Here is a 19,314-nt window from a genome sequence, read left to right on the forward strand (position 1 = left end):
TTTAGGGAAAAAAATAGAGATCTGAATGCTTTTCCAGATATGGGCATGCAATAAAAATACATTCACCTGAAAAAAATGATAATGGTATTTTTGGGTTAAAAAAAGATTTGTGTAGTGCAAATTGAAAGACTAACCCCTGAGTTTTCTAAAATGCATTTTTCAGGTTTAGTTATCCATTATTTAATACTCAAAATTCATTTTCATAGTTTCTGGATGAGCCATTCAGAATGGCAATGTATTATATTTCAGAAGGAATGGAGGGATACAGAACAAAATACAAAGCACCTACAATGTCTCCCGATCCACTTTAAAAAATAAAATCTGTAAGTAAGGAAATCCAACATTTTTTGTTATGATAAAGCAAGGAAATTAAATTCTTACAGTACTGCATTTAAGACAAAGCTAGATTCAATTTGAAAAGGGGTACTGCTTCAGACAGCATTTGGCTTCTTATGCGTTTATGACAGTAATGAAGGATTTTATTTATACTTGCTGTTTTATAAGAACTAAAGGGAAAATATGATTTAAGAAATTAATATTATTACTTCAAAGCATTCGTATTATGCTATATCACTGTGTAAAGCAGTCTTCAAAAACTCTGGGTAGCAGTGTAAATGAGGTGAGTGATAGCACAGCACGGCACCTGTGAGAGCTCCTGTTGCACAAAGTGGATTGGCAAATTTTGTGGTTTTTCTTCCAAGGCTCCCTTTTACTTATATAGAAAACAAACCCTTATATTATGGAAGTGTTTTATTTGAATGGTATGTTTGCAACCCCTGTAAGGAGCTGAAATAGCAAACTGACTTAGATTCTCTACAGCTCTTTCATGGGAGAAAAGAGGAAAACAATCCACGTGCAATAGTTCCTAGTTTCTTGCTGCTACCTCTCCCTGCTGACCATAATATAGACAAGACACAGCTTATTATCTTTGGCTTTATGACTACAATAATATTCTCTTGCCACTAAGGAAGCTTGCCTTCCTGGGCGGGAAACACAGAACAGTACAGCTATTTTAGGAGAAAGCTTGCTGTTCTGCACAGGAAGATTTTGTTCAGAAGCAAAGGCTTGAACAAAAGAGGGGGGGAACAGTACCTCTTTCAGAATAAGTCTTGCTCTGAAATCTTACACTTCTGAAAGTTGCCTCAGTGACATGACAGAATCCTCTGAAATGCAAATATATATACATTCAAAACATCATTAGTTTCTCAAAATTTCATTAGGTATAATCAAGAAGAGTTATGACACCTTCTGCCACAATTCCTCATATATGAGTGTATGGTAATGTCACAGAGTTAGTATCTGACAAATTTCTCTTATAGGTAAGCATGGCCTAAATAACTAGAGAAGATAAAACTAGAGAAGATTCGGGAAGATAAAACAGAAGCTGAGACACTGGAAATCTAGAAAGTAAAAAGGTATAGGATTGATTAAAATCTGGCCATAAGTTTTAACTGGTAAAGAATTGAATAATATTTTTCTCTAAAGTCCGAGGCTACTCTCCTAGGTAACTGGTTTAAACTACCACTTGTGGTGTGTTGGCCTTGCCTTGATATTAAATGCCCAACCAGGCCCTCTCTTACTGCTTCTCCTCAGCAGGACAGGAGAGAAAGTAAGATAAAAACACTTTTGAGTTAAGACTGAGATGAGAAGAATGATTAACAATTGCCACCATGGGCAAAAGGGGTGATACTTTGAGAAAATAAAATTTGTTGCAAATTAAATTAGAGCTGAGTGGTGAGAAGCAAAGAAAAGAGAAACAAAAGCAACACTTTATACTCACTTACCCCTTTTTGAGGCTCAACTTCAGTCTCTCATTCCTGACTTGTGAATATACTTGCTCTGGTGACTCCTTCTCCAGAAATGCAGAGCAGTCTCTGCTCTGAATCCTGGAACATCTCATTTCCCTCCTTCACTGACCTGGGAGTTGGTAGCAGAGTTTCTCCTATTTTTCCTCACTTCGTACTGCCAGACAGTGTTTTTTACTGCAGGTGGTGTGTTTTAACCTTAAGCATATTTTCTGCAAGATGCCCCCTCCTTGGTGGCAGGGCTCAGCTGTGCCCTGCGGTGGGTGCTCTGTAGAGAGGTGGAACCAGCTGTGCCCAGCATGGGGCAGCCACAGCTGCTCCTCACAGCGGTCACCCTGCAGCCCCCACCACCAGCGCTAGGGCACCTGCACCTAATTCTTACCTGTATAATCCTGGAAACCCACATCCAAAATACATAAGTAATGAAGAATAAAAAGGAGGTGAGCAATAAAAAAATATTAGGTGAAGAAGGTTGAAATGTATGAGCATTAAGCAAAATAAAACTGCAGGCTTGTTTTGCTGCATAGAGCTGGCCCATGTAATGGGGAAGAGACTCTTTCTATATAGTTGAAGAGAATTTTTCATTTATTGTTCCAATTGTCAAGATTAAATGTGAAAAATGAAATATTTATCTTTTTAAAATCAAGTTGAAACACTTGAGCCAGAGAGGTTAAAACAAGTTCATGAAACAATCACACAAACAATTTAAGGCCATGATTTATTTAGCAGGTTCAGAGTGATAATGAGCAAAACTGCTAATCAGTGCCCACAGATATTAAATAATAAATTCAATAGGTCGAAATGGGTATTTGTAGAGCAGCAAATGTTAGTCTAATGATTGAATTAATCTTCATGCAGAGAAATTATTGCATGCCAAATTTGTTTACCACATAACATGCTAATGATGATAAAACTGGTGGGTCTTCTTTACCCTTACAAATTAAGTGCTACTTGGGAAAAGTTGAAAGGGCATCAAGTGGCAAAGTTTTGTAAGAGTCACATGAAAAGATTGAGCAAACAAGAGACAGTAAGAGATAAGGTACTTGTTCTGTATTACACTTTGAATGGCTGAATATAAATTACTGGATTAGTACAGTTTATCAAAGAACCTATTTTGTAAAACAGATCTAGAAATAAGCATGGGCTTCATAATTAGCCGATCATTCTGGTGCTTCCTAAACCCACTTTTGTTGGCTAAGGAGGAAAATCTGAGTAAATCTGTGCACAAAGGCTGGAAGTTCAGACCTCTATGCTAATTAATGTGGTTGTTTTTTGGGCTTTTTTCTGATCATCAAAGGTGCTTATAATGATAATTAAGGACAATTTTTGTCAAATGTCTTGCCTAAAAAGAACCTTGGATAAACAAACAGATAGACAAATGAAAAAAAAAAACTACTAACAATGAAAACCATTGCTTTTTTCTCCTTTAAAATTATTCAGTATCTATTATGAGGTACAACCAACTGTTACAGTAGAAAGTGCTATTTTCAAATTGCTCACAGTTTGGAATTTTGATGCACAGATGAATGGCCCAGTTTAACAAACCTTTCACAAGGCAGATTATCAGCAAAGCTGACTCTCAACTACAGAAAGAAGTTTATTTCCAATTATTTATTGAGGGGGTGGCTACATCTTAGTTTGCTGAAGGTATTTTGTTTCATATATTTTTTAACTAGACATTTCTCAGTAATTTTGAACTGAGACTTTGCTGAAGTATCATCCAGAGACATACACTTGGCTACACTGATCGACCCTTTTTGACCTTGACAGGCCAATTCAAATGATCAAAACTGTTGAATACACTCCATCAAAACAAAACTAGGGCTATTGAGGTAGGCGCTATACCTGTCTAACGTCACTTATGTGTTCCAGGAAAAATAGATTTGAATTTTTTCATTGAGTAAAATAATTTAAATTATTAAATGAAATTAAATTATTATTGGTGAAAGGCCTAGGAAATAAGTCCTGTGAGGAGTGGCTGAGGGATCTGAGGCTGTTTTACCTGGAGAAGAGGAGTCTTAGGAAAGACCTTACTACTCTCTACAACTCGAGGCTATAGCCAGATGGGGGTCAATCTCTTCTTCCAGTGACTGAACAATACCACACTGTTCTGATCTGCACCAGGGGAGGTTTAGGCTGGACATTAGGAAGAAAAGAGTCATTGACAGAAAGAGTGATTGGGCACCAGAATGGTCTATATAGGGAGGTGGTGGAGTCACCATCCCTGGAGGTGTTTAAGAAGAAACTGGACGTGGCCCTCAGTGTCATGGTTTAGTTGACATGGTGCTCAGTCATAGGTTGGACTCGATAACTTTCTTTTCTAATCTGATTGATGTTTTGATTCTCTAAAATGATCTAATTATTTAATCTGGCTAAGGTGCAAGATTTGCTAAATTTTCTTGAGAAAAAAACAAACACACACAACAAAACAGTGCTTTATCATCTTTTTTCTTGGACTAAATACACTATTCTATGCCTGACTTGTTAAGGACATTCATATGCGTATCACATATTTTGATTGCACATGCACTGAATGGAATGTATAGGACTTCTAAAAATTTGAGGAAGTAATACTGCATATGATATAAAAAAGAAAACAAAACCACCAAATCCCTGTTGCTAGCATGAATGTAGCAATACTCAATACCTTTCAGAGATGAGTTTTAAGTGCTCTCAAATATTACAACAGGCACCACAACAGTTTACCATCACTGGCTAGTCCAGACATACTACTCCAATTTCATAGCCTCAGCCTAGTTATACAAATTTTGATGGGCAACCAGATAAAAAAGTAGAAGACTGCTGTCAGTGTACTGCCAGATTTGTGAGATGCCATATAACTTGTGGCAGAATACAACGCTGAGTAGGCTGGCATCTTGTAATAGGCAAACATTTGACAAGACCAAAAAGGAAGGAGGCTGAATTAAGCAATATGGCACTCATCTTTTCCCCTGGTTAAGCACTCTCTTTCTCAATTTGGGTTGTTTTCCAGATTGTTCTGGAACTTCACAGTCTTCTGAGGACAGGCATTCTTTCGTTCAAGTTTGCTCAGTTGACAGAATGATTCATGGACATTTTTGAGCCATAAATAAAAGAGCTTTCTAACTTTTTAGCAGCACAGAGCTGTTCTAACATGTTTCAATGTACATGGAAGCATTACCTATAGCGATGTCAGTCGCACAGCTCTCAACTTTTTCATTCACAATGCCCATGCTGTCATGCATAATCTATCCAGCTGGCAGTTTACCTGACACCTTCCAAGCCATTCTTTTCTCTGCTGCCCCAATGACACTCATCTAATTTCTCTCCTTTTCTCTCCCTATACTTGTGAAACAGAGTAGGCAATATCAGCAGTCACTTCTGGACAAGATCAACTGGGAAAGGCATTTTATCTTTTCACCAAACTAAACATATGGAATTCTAAACAAAGGACATGGGATATGAAAAGACATCAACATACAGTGCTACCAGGATTTATCCTTTCAAAATTAATAAATTAATAAATACATACAACAATTGAATTAGATTAAACAGAATAGTAGAATATACTTTTTGTCAAACAAGCAAGCAAGGGAGAAATACACACAAAAGGACACAGAAAATACTCCTCTGAAAATGAAAGACTGTGGACCACAAGTCTCTTTTGTACTAAAATATCTTCCAAAGCATTAAATTGCTTATTCTTAAGTGATTCTTTAAATTTTATTGTGTTCTTATGAGGATTTTTTTAATTATTCATGCATGTTCTTGTGAATGACTCTTTAGCCCAAAAAGAAAATAAAGCATGTAAAGAAACGTTTTTGTTTTTTTTTTTTTTTAACAGCAAAGTACTTTATTAGAAGGCATAACTCATAGGCTATGGATTGAAGTGTGAATAGTGTTTAATTTGGGTTAAAAAAATCATAGAATCATAAAGCCATATAACAGAATATTCTAAGTTGGAGGGAACCCACAAGGATCATTCAAGTCCAACTCCTGTCCCTGCACATGACAATTCCAAGAGTCACACCATGTCCTTGAGAGCATTGTCCAAATGATTTTTGAACTCAGACAGGCTTGATGCTGTGACCACTTTCCTGACGTCTCTGTTCTAGCTTTATGCCATTTGAGTCCTGTTACTGGTCAAAAGAGTGACAAGATTGGTACCTGCCCCTCTGCTTCTGCTCATGAATTGTAACTGCAGTGAGGTCTCCCCTCAGTCCCCTCCAGGCTGAACAGACCAAGTGACCTCAGCCACTTCTCAAATGAGGAATTTCCCTATAGACACTTCTCCATCTTCATGTCCCTAAAGAGACTATTTTAGTTAGATTTCTCAAATATGAACTGGGCGGCCGTCCTATGCCTAACACAGCAGTCCAGATATGCAGAAATAGAACATGTGAGCATAGCTAGAATTTCTTTAAAATGTGGCCCTGAGAGTCTGGTAAGACTGCAGAGAGTATTAACAGAACTTAACCACTGATGCATCAGCTTATTTTTAATGATGTTTATGTTTAAAATCAGTCATGCTGTTTCTTTAAATGCTGAAGGGAAGTTGGGTAGACAAAGGTCAGTATCATTAACATCTAGATTGTCTGAATATCTCTGTACCCTAGTGGAAAGTGTTATATCTATGTATGTCTGTATGCATAGATATGCATATATTTATCTATTACAGCTGTCACAGTGACCTATATTCATCTATAACATATGTTACATATTCTCAGTATTCTGCAAAATGTATAATTAATATGTCTCCAAACAGTGTAGCTGCTCATGCAAGAGGGATTCATATTACTAAGTGCCTATTTACATCTGGAAATATATGGTTTCCATTCATAATGAAGTAATAATGAAGGACAAGTATGTGTAGTATATGAAAAATTAATCAATATTAAGACCTGAAGTAATGGCACAAAGAAACTATCTTATACAATTCCTTTCATTTCTTATGAAAATAAATATATGAACTGTGAAACTATAATTCAAACAACTAATCCATTGTGGTGTGGATGATTATTTTTAAATCATTTAGTTTCTCTTCTGAATGATCCACGGAATCTGCACTTAAATCAGCTGAAAAAGGCAGCAGGGCAGGGAAATTTTTGATTACACTTTTAATTTCACAAACTAACCTACAAATGACTTTAAAATTGCTGGTAACACTACGGTATTACTAACCACCTACACGTTTTTATTGAAAGAGTGTAGCTACAATCCATTAGTTAATGACTATGCTGAGCTTGCCAGATCACATTCACACTCCTAGCAACTGTAAGTGCCAGGGTTTCAAGGGCCTTGGAATAACACCACCAATTAAAACCAGCCTCTTTTGTTAAATTTTTGAAAAACCAAATCATTTATAAAAAGAAGAAAACCCCAAAACACTAAAATTGTATTGGCTTCTCTACTGAAAATGAAATCAATTTTGTACGCCTTGACTATGTTACAGTGTAAGTCTTTGGAAATATTGAAATATGCTCCTGTACATTTCAAGTACATTTTAAATAGCAATGACTTAACGTGCTTTTACTAATAAATTTCTTTCCCTTAAATTCAGTAATTGGCTACTGCTCTTTAACGAAAAAATATTTTTTAATATTCAGTAAAAGTTAAACATCAAAACTGGTCAATTACTCCATCACACTCGCTTGTCAATCATATATATATATTACAGAAGAAAAAATGAAGGATGTGTAAAGTGATAAACATCACACCATTAGGCTCTTGGATTATAAAATATGCAATTACTATAAAGTTGAGAAGGTTTTTGCTTTTTCCTTGTTATTTTAGATGAATGAATCATTTATAACTGATGTTTTTGCTTGATATGTGTATGTCTTCAATAGTTATCTCCATGACACTATTTAACAAATGCAGATATGGAATAGAATAGTTCAGTACAGTAAAGATAAAGTAAAATAATTAAGTTATTCAATCTTTCTCAATGAACTTAAACACATTTTTTAGATCTTGAAGACAGACCTTATCTAAAAGACTAGTGGAGCATATCACCAAAGAGCAAAAAGAATCCTTCCCCTACATGGCAGACACATAGAATTTAATTTCAAGTTTTGTATTGAAAATGAGATTTTTGTGTGGTTTTCAGAGTGAAGAACTCAAAAAACACCATGCATATGCTGGGAATATTTGACCACGAAGTACTTAGATGACAGTTCAATAATGCAGATTTGTTTAAAATAACAGGTGAGTTGTTTCATGTAGCTAGAAATATATCTTACTAAATAGCAAGATAACATTAACTTGCAGGAGTGTACTTCTGACATTAATCTCCTAAACACCTCTACTTGACATACTTGTGAAGAACTCTTGGAGTACAAGGATGGGATTCCCTTGGAATGGAATGAAACAAATTCAGTAATGAATGGGCATTCAGCCCATGGACCACAAAAGTCGATGCTGCCATGGAAGTACACACAGTAACCTCTGCGCTGTCAGCACCAGTTCTGGATCTTCACATCCAGATCTGTTCCTACTGTGCTGTGTAATACTTCATTGTGGAGCTACAAACTCAGATAAAGGTACAAAATAAATATATATAGGTATACACAAAAAAATGCTTTTCTACCTTCTCACAAAGGTGTCTAGATGTTACTAAATAATTTTTTGTGAGTTTTTTGGTTGATTTTTTTTGTTTGTTTGTTGGTGGTTTTTGCTTTTTTTGTTTTTTGGTGGTGGGCTTTGTGCTGATGTAGCATAGGATTTCTATTGAAAAGCTTTTTGCCAAAGCTGCAAAATTTTCAAACTGTCCTGAACAGTTAAAGATTTATTTATGTCTTTATCTGTATTTTATTTCAAGATGGGAACAAACTCCAAAGTTTTTAAATGTTTTGGAAAAAGTTTTTAATATATTTTCCTTTCCTTGCCACCAGTAATTATGTCCTAAATTTAGTTGCTTATGTTGCTACCATGTCTAGATGGATTCTCGGTAGCACACAGGCCTCCACCTTGCAACCACAGATTAAAGACATTTAAAATGCAATGCACAGTCAAAAAAAGGTAAGTATTCTACTCTTATTTTCCTTTTCCCCACTTATCTTAACATGTATTTACCTGGATTAGTATGAAAGGGGATAAAGCTTTACACTCAGAAATTATTCAACTCTTATTCCTATTTCTACAAGGTTTACTTTCATGGGTTTTAGACTGCAAATATAATTCCTTATTTTTTTCCCCATCTACTTAATTCATCTTTCCTCCCTCTTCTCCTCCTGTTAAAGACAAACAGAGCAAATGTATGTACAAAAACCACAAAATATTCCTTGCAAAGGCAATTATTTGAAAGAAAACAGAATATTCATTATCTACATAGTATAATTTTCAAATTTTATTCAGAGAACCTCCCTTCTTATGCATGGATTTCTCCTTAGAAAAAAAAATGAAAAAAAAAAAAAAAACCCAAAAAAAAAAAATAAAAAAACCACCCCAAAAACCCAAACATAAAATCTGAGAAAATGGAAAAGATAGATTCATAAGATAAGCATAATAAAATGAATAAAATGAACACCTACTTTAGGGACAAGTCTAGGTCAAACCTGAAGACACTTTTGCATAAGATTATTTCTTAAGATAGCACACTTTTTCTTCCAAAAGATTAGAGTTCCTTCCCAGAAAGTGAAGCTTTCTAAGATATTTGCTTTAAGGAAGGAACTCCTGGATTCGATTAATGTGTCATGCATATATTCTTAAAGAGACCATCAAAAGGCATCGTCTGCACTTCAAGACATGCTAATTTTCAAAATGACATGAGACTTATACTTCCCTGTCAATATTTGGTGATTGTTTGGAGGAAGGAAAACTGATTAGAGAACAGAAATTATTTTACTTTTAGAAATCCTTCCTTAGAATTGTGCTTTTAAAAGGTATGATGTTTTCATTTCAGTTATACCAAAAAAAAAAAAAAAAGAAAAGGAAGGGATGGAACTGGTATTTTTATTTTTATTTAATTAGTACTGTAAAAATAAGGCATAAAAATTAACAATGCCCTTCTCCTTTGAAAAATGTTATGTGTAGATAGATAAGAAAAACTGATAGATCTCCCCAAGAACAGCTGAGATTTATCTCACACAAAAGGTTGGATTTGTGGGAATCAACTAAATTTAGGTGTCTGAGCTTTCCCTATACACAATGTCGATCCTGTCAATATAGTTTGGAAAACTATGCCTCTCACATTAGATGCATCTACTACACATTCATCAAACACAACTGTCTGGGTGTCTAGTCTCAATTATGATAATTAAGGTCTCCACTGCCAACACCTGGATCTCAGACTCTCAGATTCACATCTATCTCCAACTCGCATCTGAATGAGTCACAGATGCATCACAAGGTTACACACATGGCACCTGCACTCACAGCTTTTTGAATAAATCTCAACCTAAACCTAACTTCTACTGTCTAACCATCAGCAATCCGAGGTAAGAAATATCCTGGGGTACCCAAGCTGTTCAGACGTGGATGTCAAACAGGAAAGAAGGGAGTGCAATTAACAAGAAGTAGGTATTCAACCAAATGCTGATGTATAACAAGTTTTTGAGTCCTATGCATACAAATCGCAGAGCTAAATCCAATCCAAAAGGTCTTTGTGTGAATTTTGTGTTTGAGATCCTATTACACTCAACAGAAATATGGTGAATGGACTCTAGAGTGAAATTTAACAAACTTTGTATAAGTTCCTAGTTTAAATGAAAGTTTCTGTGCTCAGTAAATTAAAAAGGGAACTTAGACACTTAGGATAAATATTTAGATTTCTGCATGTAAGCATCCAAATTCAGGGTATCTAATATGAAGCTGAGTTCATCATTAATTTCTAGAACTAACAGGGGTATTACTTGATTACTTTCTACAGCCTTCATTCATAACCTATGGTGTGATAAAGGCATTATTTTACAAGATTTACTTGACCCATTTCAGATTTTACCTCCGGAGCTAAACCAGAGAAGCAATGAGTAACCTGGACTGTACACATTTGTGTTGATTTGTGTACTGTGTATAGTACTACACCAGATATCTTACCATAAATTTACAAGTTAATACTTGATTTACCTTAGAGAATACAGATTTTTCTTTTCTTTTTTAGTTCACATCTGCATTGCACAATCTATGCATGACAAATTTAATAATTTATAGGATTTCAGAATCATAGAATGGTTAACTTGGAAGGGAAGTCCGGTGAGGGTTTAGTCACACCTTCCTGCCCAGGTCAGGAAGTTACCACGACTCAGTTGGAGAAATGTCTTTTTTGATTTCCAAAATATCCATGAAGATTCCACAATCTCTCTGGGAAAATTGATGCAGAGTTCTATTGTTCCAATAGCAAGAAAATGTGGTGGTTCTTTTTTTCCTTATGTTTAAAGAAAATGTCTCTCTGTTTCAGTTTGTGCCCAGTTGTCCCATTCTTTGATTTGGTACCTACTGAGAAAAGTCTGTCTCTCTCTCTGCTCTCCTTCCTGCACCACATCAGGTATTTTCACACATTAATTAGATCCTTGCTAAGCCTTTCCCCTCTCCAGGATGAACAGACACAGTTCTCTCAGCACCTCCCCATGTGACAGATGCTCTAATACCTTAATAATCTTTGTGGCCTTTTTCTGGACTCAGTCCATATTTCCATTTCCCTTCCACACTGGAAAAGCCAGCACTGGATTTGGCACTTCAATTGTGTCTCACGAGTGAGGAGTAGAGAGAAAGGAACTTTCCCAACAGCTTGCTGGCAGCACTTTTTCTGTTCCAGTTCAGGAGACTGATTTCTTTTCTTCAAGGGTGTCTTTCTGGCTCATGGCTGATTTGCTATCCACCAGGACTCCCAGTTCTCTCACTGCAAAGCTGTTTTCTAGTTGTCAGGCCCAGGACTGTGTGGGTGCAATGAGCTTATTCTTCCTCATTGTTTTATAAATTATTCCTCTCATTGCAGCCATCAACAATTCTAATTCTACTTAAAATTTGTAAACATTTAAAGGCTGAGATTAACAATGCCATGCTAAATTCAACACTTTATTCTCAAAAATATAATCTTTCTTTTTGTCAACTTGCCTCTGGGAATAGGAGTTGCACTACTAAGACTCTATTAGTAAAAGAACATGTAACATTGGTAAATTAATTGTAATTTCAAGGTAACAAGGAGTCCCAGCTGTCACAACAGTAACTTCCTATTGTTGTGATTGAAGTCACAACACCAACTTCCACTGAATTTCAGAAACAGCAATCTCAAAAAAATCAAACAAATATTTCTACCATAATCACACTATCACACATTTAAAAGGTGAATTGTGTCAAACACAGTTAGGTGTTAGATCACCTAGAATGCTAAAAAAAAATCCTTCAAATACATTTCATGATGATTAAAGATATATGTGTTCAGCCATGCTTTTGACTTTAATTTCCCATGGAAGATCTTTAAATAGTAGAAAAATCTTGTTTAAAAAGTATTGTTAAACATCATGTTCATGATGAAAAAAAAAACCCCACTCAGATCAAAACAATGACTGATAAAGAAAAAGAAAAATATTTTAAAACTGTGAAATTTAGAAGACTTATGTTTTACTTTTCTTATTCTGAAAATATATATATATATTACTGGACAGACATTGTACCAGTATTAAAATACTACAGATTCAAGAAGACTTGAGCACTGCATTTGAACTATGGACACCAAAAACCTCTTTTATCAAATAAAAGCCTGATTCAGTTGAAGTCAGTAAGCACTGTAGTACTATTTCCTCTGTCACTGGAGATCATTAAATGAAGAAATCATTCTGTAACATATGCTGTAGATACCAGCAGAAAACACATGCTTTTTTTAGGTTATTGGCTAGGATTTCTGATTTGTATTGTGCAGGATGCTGTACTAGTCAAAAAAGTCCCTTGGGCCTCAAAACATACTTGCACTTCTGGAAGTCAGGTTTCACATTGACAAAGGGTGGTACAGTCACACAGGCAAGAGGTAGAAACTGAAAAGAAATGCTTTCAGACTGAGAATACAACACGAACTTTAATATTCTGGTGGGTTAACCTTAGCTGCTGCCAGGTGCTCACCAAGCTGCTCTATCACTCCCCCTTCTCAGCAAGATGGGAAGAAAATGAGATGAAAAAGCTCATGGGTTGAGATAAGGACAGGGAGATCACTCACTAGTTACCATCACTGGCAGAACTGACTCAGCCTGGGGAAGATAAATTTAATTTATCGTCAATAAAAGCTGGAGTAGGATTGTGAGAAACAAGAAAAACAAAACTAAATACACCTTTCCCGTTACCCAACCCATCCTTCTTCCCAGGATCAAATTCATTTGATGCCACTAAGTGGTGTTAAGGGATATGAAAAGGAGTTGCAGTCAGCAAGTAAAACTTTGTATCTGCTGCTCCTTCCTCATCATACTCTTACTCCGGCCATCATGGGGTCCTTTCCCAGCAACACATGGGTCCCTTCCACAGTGTGTGAGCTTCCAAGACAGGACTGCTCCAGAGGGGGCTCCCCGGGGGCCACAGCTCCTGCATGTGCCCTTTATGGACTGCGACTTCCTTCAGGGAGGGCATACCTACCTGTTTCAGGGTGGGCTCCTCCACAGGCTGCTGGGGGCACCGCCTTCCCGACAAGCTGAGAGAGAAGCTATTTGCTGTCTGAAGCATGCTCTCTATGTCCTTCGTCACGGACCTTAGTGTCTGCAGGTTTGTTTCTCTCACATTTTTCTTACTCCTTCCCCCCAGATGCTGTGCAGCTTTGGGCAGCAATGAATCTGTTTTAGAGCCACTGAGAATTGGCTCTGTCAAACACGGGGGGCAGCCTCTGGTGTCTTCTCAAAGAGACACCGTCTGCAGCCCCCATCCACAACCTTGCCATGTAAATCCATATAAAACAAGTAATCAAACACCAGTGGAAATAAATCACTGGACTATTTTATCACTGGAATATTTTAAAACCTCAGTTTGATTTAGGGGAAGTTGTGTGAAACACTAAGCATTGTGCTATAGTAGAGGTTTGACTGGATAATGGTGTCACTTTGAAACCTAAAAAAGTCTGTGAATGTCTGCAATAGATCTGGGCTTGCTGTGATATGAAGAAAAGCCTTGTGAGCAGAAAATACTTACAGGAGAAAAATTACTCTTAATTCCTTAAGTCCCTTGTTTTAACCTGGCAAAAGCATCTGAGGTTTTAAACTGTCCTTGGTATCATCAGTGACAGCAGAAAAAGGCACCAGCTTTCATCTCATGTGGAAGCTTCCCCTCCCTTTAATCCTCTAACCTTTGTCATAGTCCCCTGCCCCATGTGGCCTTTTCATCTAACTGCTGAGGACCTGCAAGTGCTCTTCTCAGGCAGCAGCAGCTAGGAAGTTTTGGAAAGTTATCTGTTCCTCTTGGAGAAGCAATGAGACAAGTTCCCCTCCTACAGCTCATTCAATGGTTATGGCCTCCTGATTTACACTCCAATTAGCTTTGGTGTGCAGAGCAAGAGAGAGTGGAATAGGAACAGATGTAGCACAGTGGCTTTTCTGAACCAAGACAATTTTTAAATCCTCATTGCAATGAGGCATCAAAGAGATGTAAAGAGATAGCAATCTTCTAATGCCTCTCAGATTTTATTTATCTTTTTAAAGTCATAAGTGCACGGGCTAAGATTGAATTCAGGCTTCAGACTATTTTATAGCTCTTCTGTAGGCTAATTCACCAACCTGACTCCAGTTTTTCTTACTCCTGCTTGCCTGTAGCTAAATGTGACAGTGTTAGATTATGTGTGAGGTATGAACTCGTGTTTAATGAAATGGAGGATGTGACTCAAAGGCAAATGTTCCTATTTTAGTTCTCATAGTCTCATATTATGAAAACACAAGAATAACTCTGGATGGCAAATTATCTAGATCTAGGCATTAATACTGTAGCACATTTTTCTACACCTTAGGCTGTTTAGCTATGGACCACTCCAGTATTGCCAAAGAAGCAACTTTGGAGGCAGCAAAATGAAAGACAGGATTAAGCAAAGGGTATGCCCTCAAGGTTAAACCATCATCACCCACTGGGTGTAATGATAGTGACACTGTAAAACCAAAGCTCTTTGCAGCAGAGGCTTAGCTTCTCCACATGGGACACTATCGTATGACCAAGTGTAATACAAGGCAGTCTTGCCATTACTCTGAACTTTAATCATAATTAAGCCACTGCCGCAGAGATATTCCTACTTATTACTGGAATTAGAGTACCATTTAACACCCCTGACATTACTTGACTAAACTGCCATAGTAATAGGTTTATTAAAAAGTGTGAACTCAGGTATTTATCAGCCAAATTTAACCACACAGTTTTTATTGCACTGGAAATAAAAAAGCTATCCACAAACATTATTACTGAAAGACAGCATTATAACATCACTTCCAAGAATATGGAATTGAATTGGAAGTAACATAGGACAAAATAGAATGTTCTATTTAATTTTGCTAAATAAAAACATGATCTTGAAACTGGTGTGTGTGTTACAATTTTTGCTGCAGCTACATGTTTTTTATGAAGCTATTACTTTGTTGATATATATTGATACTACTCATTAATGAGGTGTAGAAATTAGGCAAACATTTACTTAGCTTTGTAAACATGTAACAGAAGACATAAATATTATATTTCCATCTGGTTTAAAACTGTTGGAATTATTGCATAGATTCATCCACAGTGTGCAGTAGGCTTTCTCCCTAGAGCAGTTCTAACACTCCACTAAATATATGCTATTCCTCTTTATCTCTTTGAAGAAAAATGAATCACATCCACAGCTTGCAGCTATCAAAATGTGATTTATCAAGTATTTTCATGAAAATGCATTTTTCTCCTTCCTTACACTAGGAGGCACATTTTTACTTTGTACAGTTCTATTGCACAGCTCTGCTGCATTCAACTCTTAGATACGTTAACAATTCCAGGCCAAATTTGAGTCCCTGACAACCTTTACTAAACCACAGTGAAAGAAGAATTCTTCACTAATCAAGTGGATTGTTTCTTCATGCTGATGAAAACCACACTTATAGTAATGAGAAGTAACAGTCTGCACCCAACTGCTGGAGAACAAAAGCACAAGAGTTTTTTTAGCAGTACCTGAAAAAATAATTCACATTAAAGTACATCAGAGAGCTGTACAGTTTTATTGCAACTGATAATAAAGATGTTTGTGTTAAAAGTATACTTCCTGATATGCACATTTAAAGCCATTAGAAAGCAGGAATTTTGGTAATGAAAGATGTTTTAAAGTAGTATAAGTAAATTCAATTTTACATTGGCTTTTTTTTTTTTTACATCCTAAAAAAACTGGAATGTTTTGTAAATTCTTATCTGATATACTAAAAGATAAAGAACTTGTATCAGATGATAGATCTTTGGAATATATTCCTTTTAAAAGGAATTAAGAGTATCAAGCTGCAAATGAGACAAAGGTGAACTATAAGGAGTTGTAATTGACAGGTTAGCATCAAACTCCTCTGACCATCAATAATACTGATCAATTAACAATAGAGAAATACAAAATATATATTAGAAAAATCAATACAACCCTCAAAATAAAAGACCTAAATAAAGGAGAAGTTAAATAAAGGTTTCAGTGATGCAAACCAAACTTGGACTTACATCTCATTACAAAAGATTTCATATTTCTATCTTGTTGCCTTTCTCTCATAGCTACAGTGACAGTGTGTGGCTGACAATGCTAATATTTGGCTTCTCTCTTCATTTCAGTTTCACCTGGTGTGAGAGATTTCTGTTTTCAGATTAGCTGGATGAATGTACTCTCACTGTGTGTGTTTATTTCATTAAATCATGTAATTGTAGTTCTTGTGTCTCTGTAGAAGCTAATGACTGCAAGTAAATATGGCATTAAGGTTTCTCATACTCTTGTGTAAAAAGTTAGCAAGACTTTTACCACATTTCTCCCCCCCATTTCAGGTTTTGAAGACTTGGTCACTCTTCAAGTATAATTAAAGTAGGACATTATTTTCAGAAAAAATGGCTGTATTTTTATTCACGTAACTTCACAGTGTACAGTAATAACCCACACAATTCACTGAGCATTAAAGTCATTAACCAAAATTGCTCTCAGCATGAGGCAAAGACTTTACTACCAAGATTAACATCACATTCTCATGAACTGAAGAAAAGTTTTACTTTGAATGAACTTTCATAAAAACACAGTCGAACAAATCTGTGGTTTTGATGTAGAGGTCATTTGCAAACATTCCCAAAAACACTGTTCTTTCTCTTCAGTTGAAGCATTTAGAATAAAAATATTGTTATGCAACACTCATCATCCAAAACTGCTAGCAGTACATGTACATGATAATACTACAACTCTCCACTAGGGCTTTATTCCTTACTTTATAGTCGTATCTTTCACCTCAGCATGTCCCAAGTATATTCATAACCAGCAATCCCTTAATTAGCCACTGAAACAAAACTACCTCTACAGTTCAATACAATTAGGGAACATTTCACTGCAATAGAACTAGAAATTCAGCTTAGGAATGTCAAGGAATACAATGTTCAAATGATACTGTATATTTTAACCATGAACACATGTAAATACCCACAAAGTAACTTTGGCCAATACCAGACAGCATTTTTCTCTTCTGAAAATTTTCACAGCATCTTCAGTAACCATAAACTGCTTTAAATCTTATTTCACATCCCATTAAAACTTGTGCCTACATTAGCAAAATAACTTTTAATATAGTGTTTAGTCAATAGCTTGAGACTGAATAAAATATACAAGTTAAAGCCATCTAATGAACATCATGACTCCCATCCTGGCCTGGATTTTTCTAGAAAAATTTCTGTCACAGTACTGACCATTTAATTCCTTTCTTAGTTTGTGAGATTTGATGAGATACAGAGTGCACTGTTTCAATATCTGGTAAAAACAAAAAAAAACTTATATTTCAATACTTCACTAATAGTTAATATAGCTTGATGGTTAGATTTTATAAATTTGACACAAATTTAGCATCCCTAAGGCTAAATTAGGTGTAACCACAAACATATTAAAACTTTTCATATAGCTTTTAATAGACTAATCTTCTATTAGTGTCTATATTAGGCATGAATAGATGATCATGATTAATATACTGTGTCTGCACAATGTGTTTAACACAAAATTTCCAAAACTACACTTTTAATAACTTGCTATAAAGTTTGCTAAGCCATTTTTTTTCCTAACTCTCCTGGAGGACTTTTATGCTGCCTTTTGAAGGGATGTACAATTCAGAGTCTGTGAAGCCAATGCGACAGTGCCAACATGCAATGCTGCCTTAAAAACTCCTCTCTGATGTTGTTAAATCTTTCACAAGTCTCATACGTGGTCAGAGAATTAACCAGATAATTCCACTTAAGCTCCTCGCTTGCTTAAGCAGACATACATTCTTGTTCCAGTCAATCCACTCATTGTTGCTATTCTTTTATCATTCTTTGTATTTGTACAGATTAAGGGTTTAACATCATAGCTCCAAAAACATCTCTGTTTTGATAAAGAGAAGAAAATGCAGGTGTCATATCCAGGGGAGGAGAAGAGAAAAAAGGAAAAGTAGAAGGAAAATAGAGGAAAAGAAACCAGAATGCAACTCTCTGTAAAACATTTCAAATTGTTTCTTTGTAGAGTGTCATCCAACACAACCTCTTGGTCTTCCTATATACATATGAGAGAAATATTTCCAAAGTCAGTATTCCACAGTTCATGTTGTCATCTGCCATGATGTAAATGTCATCATTCAGATCCAGCTCTGCCCAAATGAGGAGATGGACCTTAATATTGTTCATCAGATCCCAAGGCCACCTTCTCTCCTGGTTTGTACAGGCCCAGTGACAACTTAATCATCTATACAAAAGGGAGAAATGCCAAAGACAGAAACTATTTCTTATTTCTATACTCCTGGGATGCAAGAGGACTCAGGTTCAATTACCTTCCAAGAGCACAGATAGATTTTTGACCTTTGTCTCACACTCTAGACAAAAACCAAGAAACTTAAGAGCGGTGCTACTTCCCTCTCTCTGTTTTCAGTATGTCTGAGTCTCCACATTCCACATTGCAATGTCAAAATACTAATCACCCTACTGGTTAAGATCTTGCTTCAGTTTTTAGTTCTCTCACAAAAACACAGCAATAATGTAAATGTATTATAGAGGAGGATGGAAGAGAAAGGCAGAAGTTCCCAAATCAAATAGTTCATCCTTAATATTTGTATGAAAACCTGTATCTGACAGTTCCAATACATCATGCCATTCCAAGTTAACAAAGAAACCCTGTGATTCTTAATGTTAGAACAGGGAATTTTAAGGCTGTTAAGAAATTTGGATTCTTTCAATTTTTCAGTGCTTCACTGATTTACTGACTTTTCACTGTTAGTCTAAAAGACAGTGCAACCTCCATGTCCTTGAACTTAAATTGATATTTAGAATGACTTTACTAAAACAAAGTCTAAAGCTAAATAGCTACAGAACTGCAAACATCAGGAAAAACTTGTTACCTTGTAGGACATCCTTCTCCCCTGCTGAT

General features: G+C 36.0%; 1 protein-coding gene across 7 annotated transcripts in view; it reads right to left on the minus strand.

Moving 5' to 3' along the window:
- Positions 1 to 19,314, minus strand: part of PCDH9 (protocadherin 9) — a 671,837-nt gene that overhangs the window by 216,633 nt on the left and 435,890 nt on the right. Inside the window, exon 6 of one of the 7 annotated variants that reach the window (XM_063149408.1) lies at positions 16,785 to 18,636. The exons of the other annotated variants lie outside the window; for them this stretch is intronic. Within the exon in view, the coding sequence (XP_063005478.1) occupies positions 18,629 to 18,636 (8 nt within the window). The 3' untranslated portion in view covers positions 16,785 to 18,628. Of the gene's footprint in view, positions 1 to 16,784; positions 18,637 to 19,314 lie in introns of those variants that run through there. 7 annotated transcript variants of the gene reach the window in all.

This window comes from Melospiza melodia, chromosome 2 (genome assembly GCF_035770615.1).
Source record: "Melospiza melodia melodia isolate bMelMel2 chromosome 2, bMelMel2.pri, whole genome shotgun sequence".
Lineage (NCBI taxonomy): Eukaryota > Metazoa > Chordata > Aves > Passeriformes > Passerellidae > Melospiza > Melospiza melodia.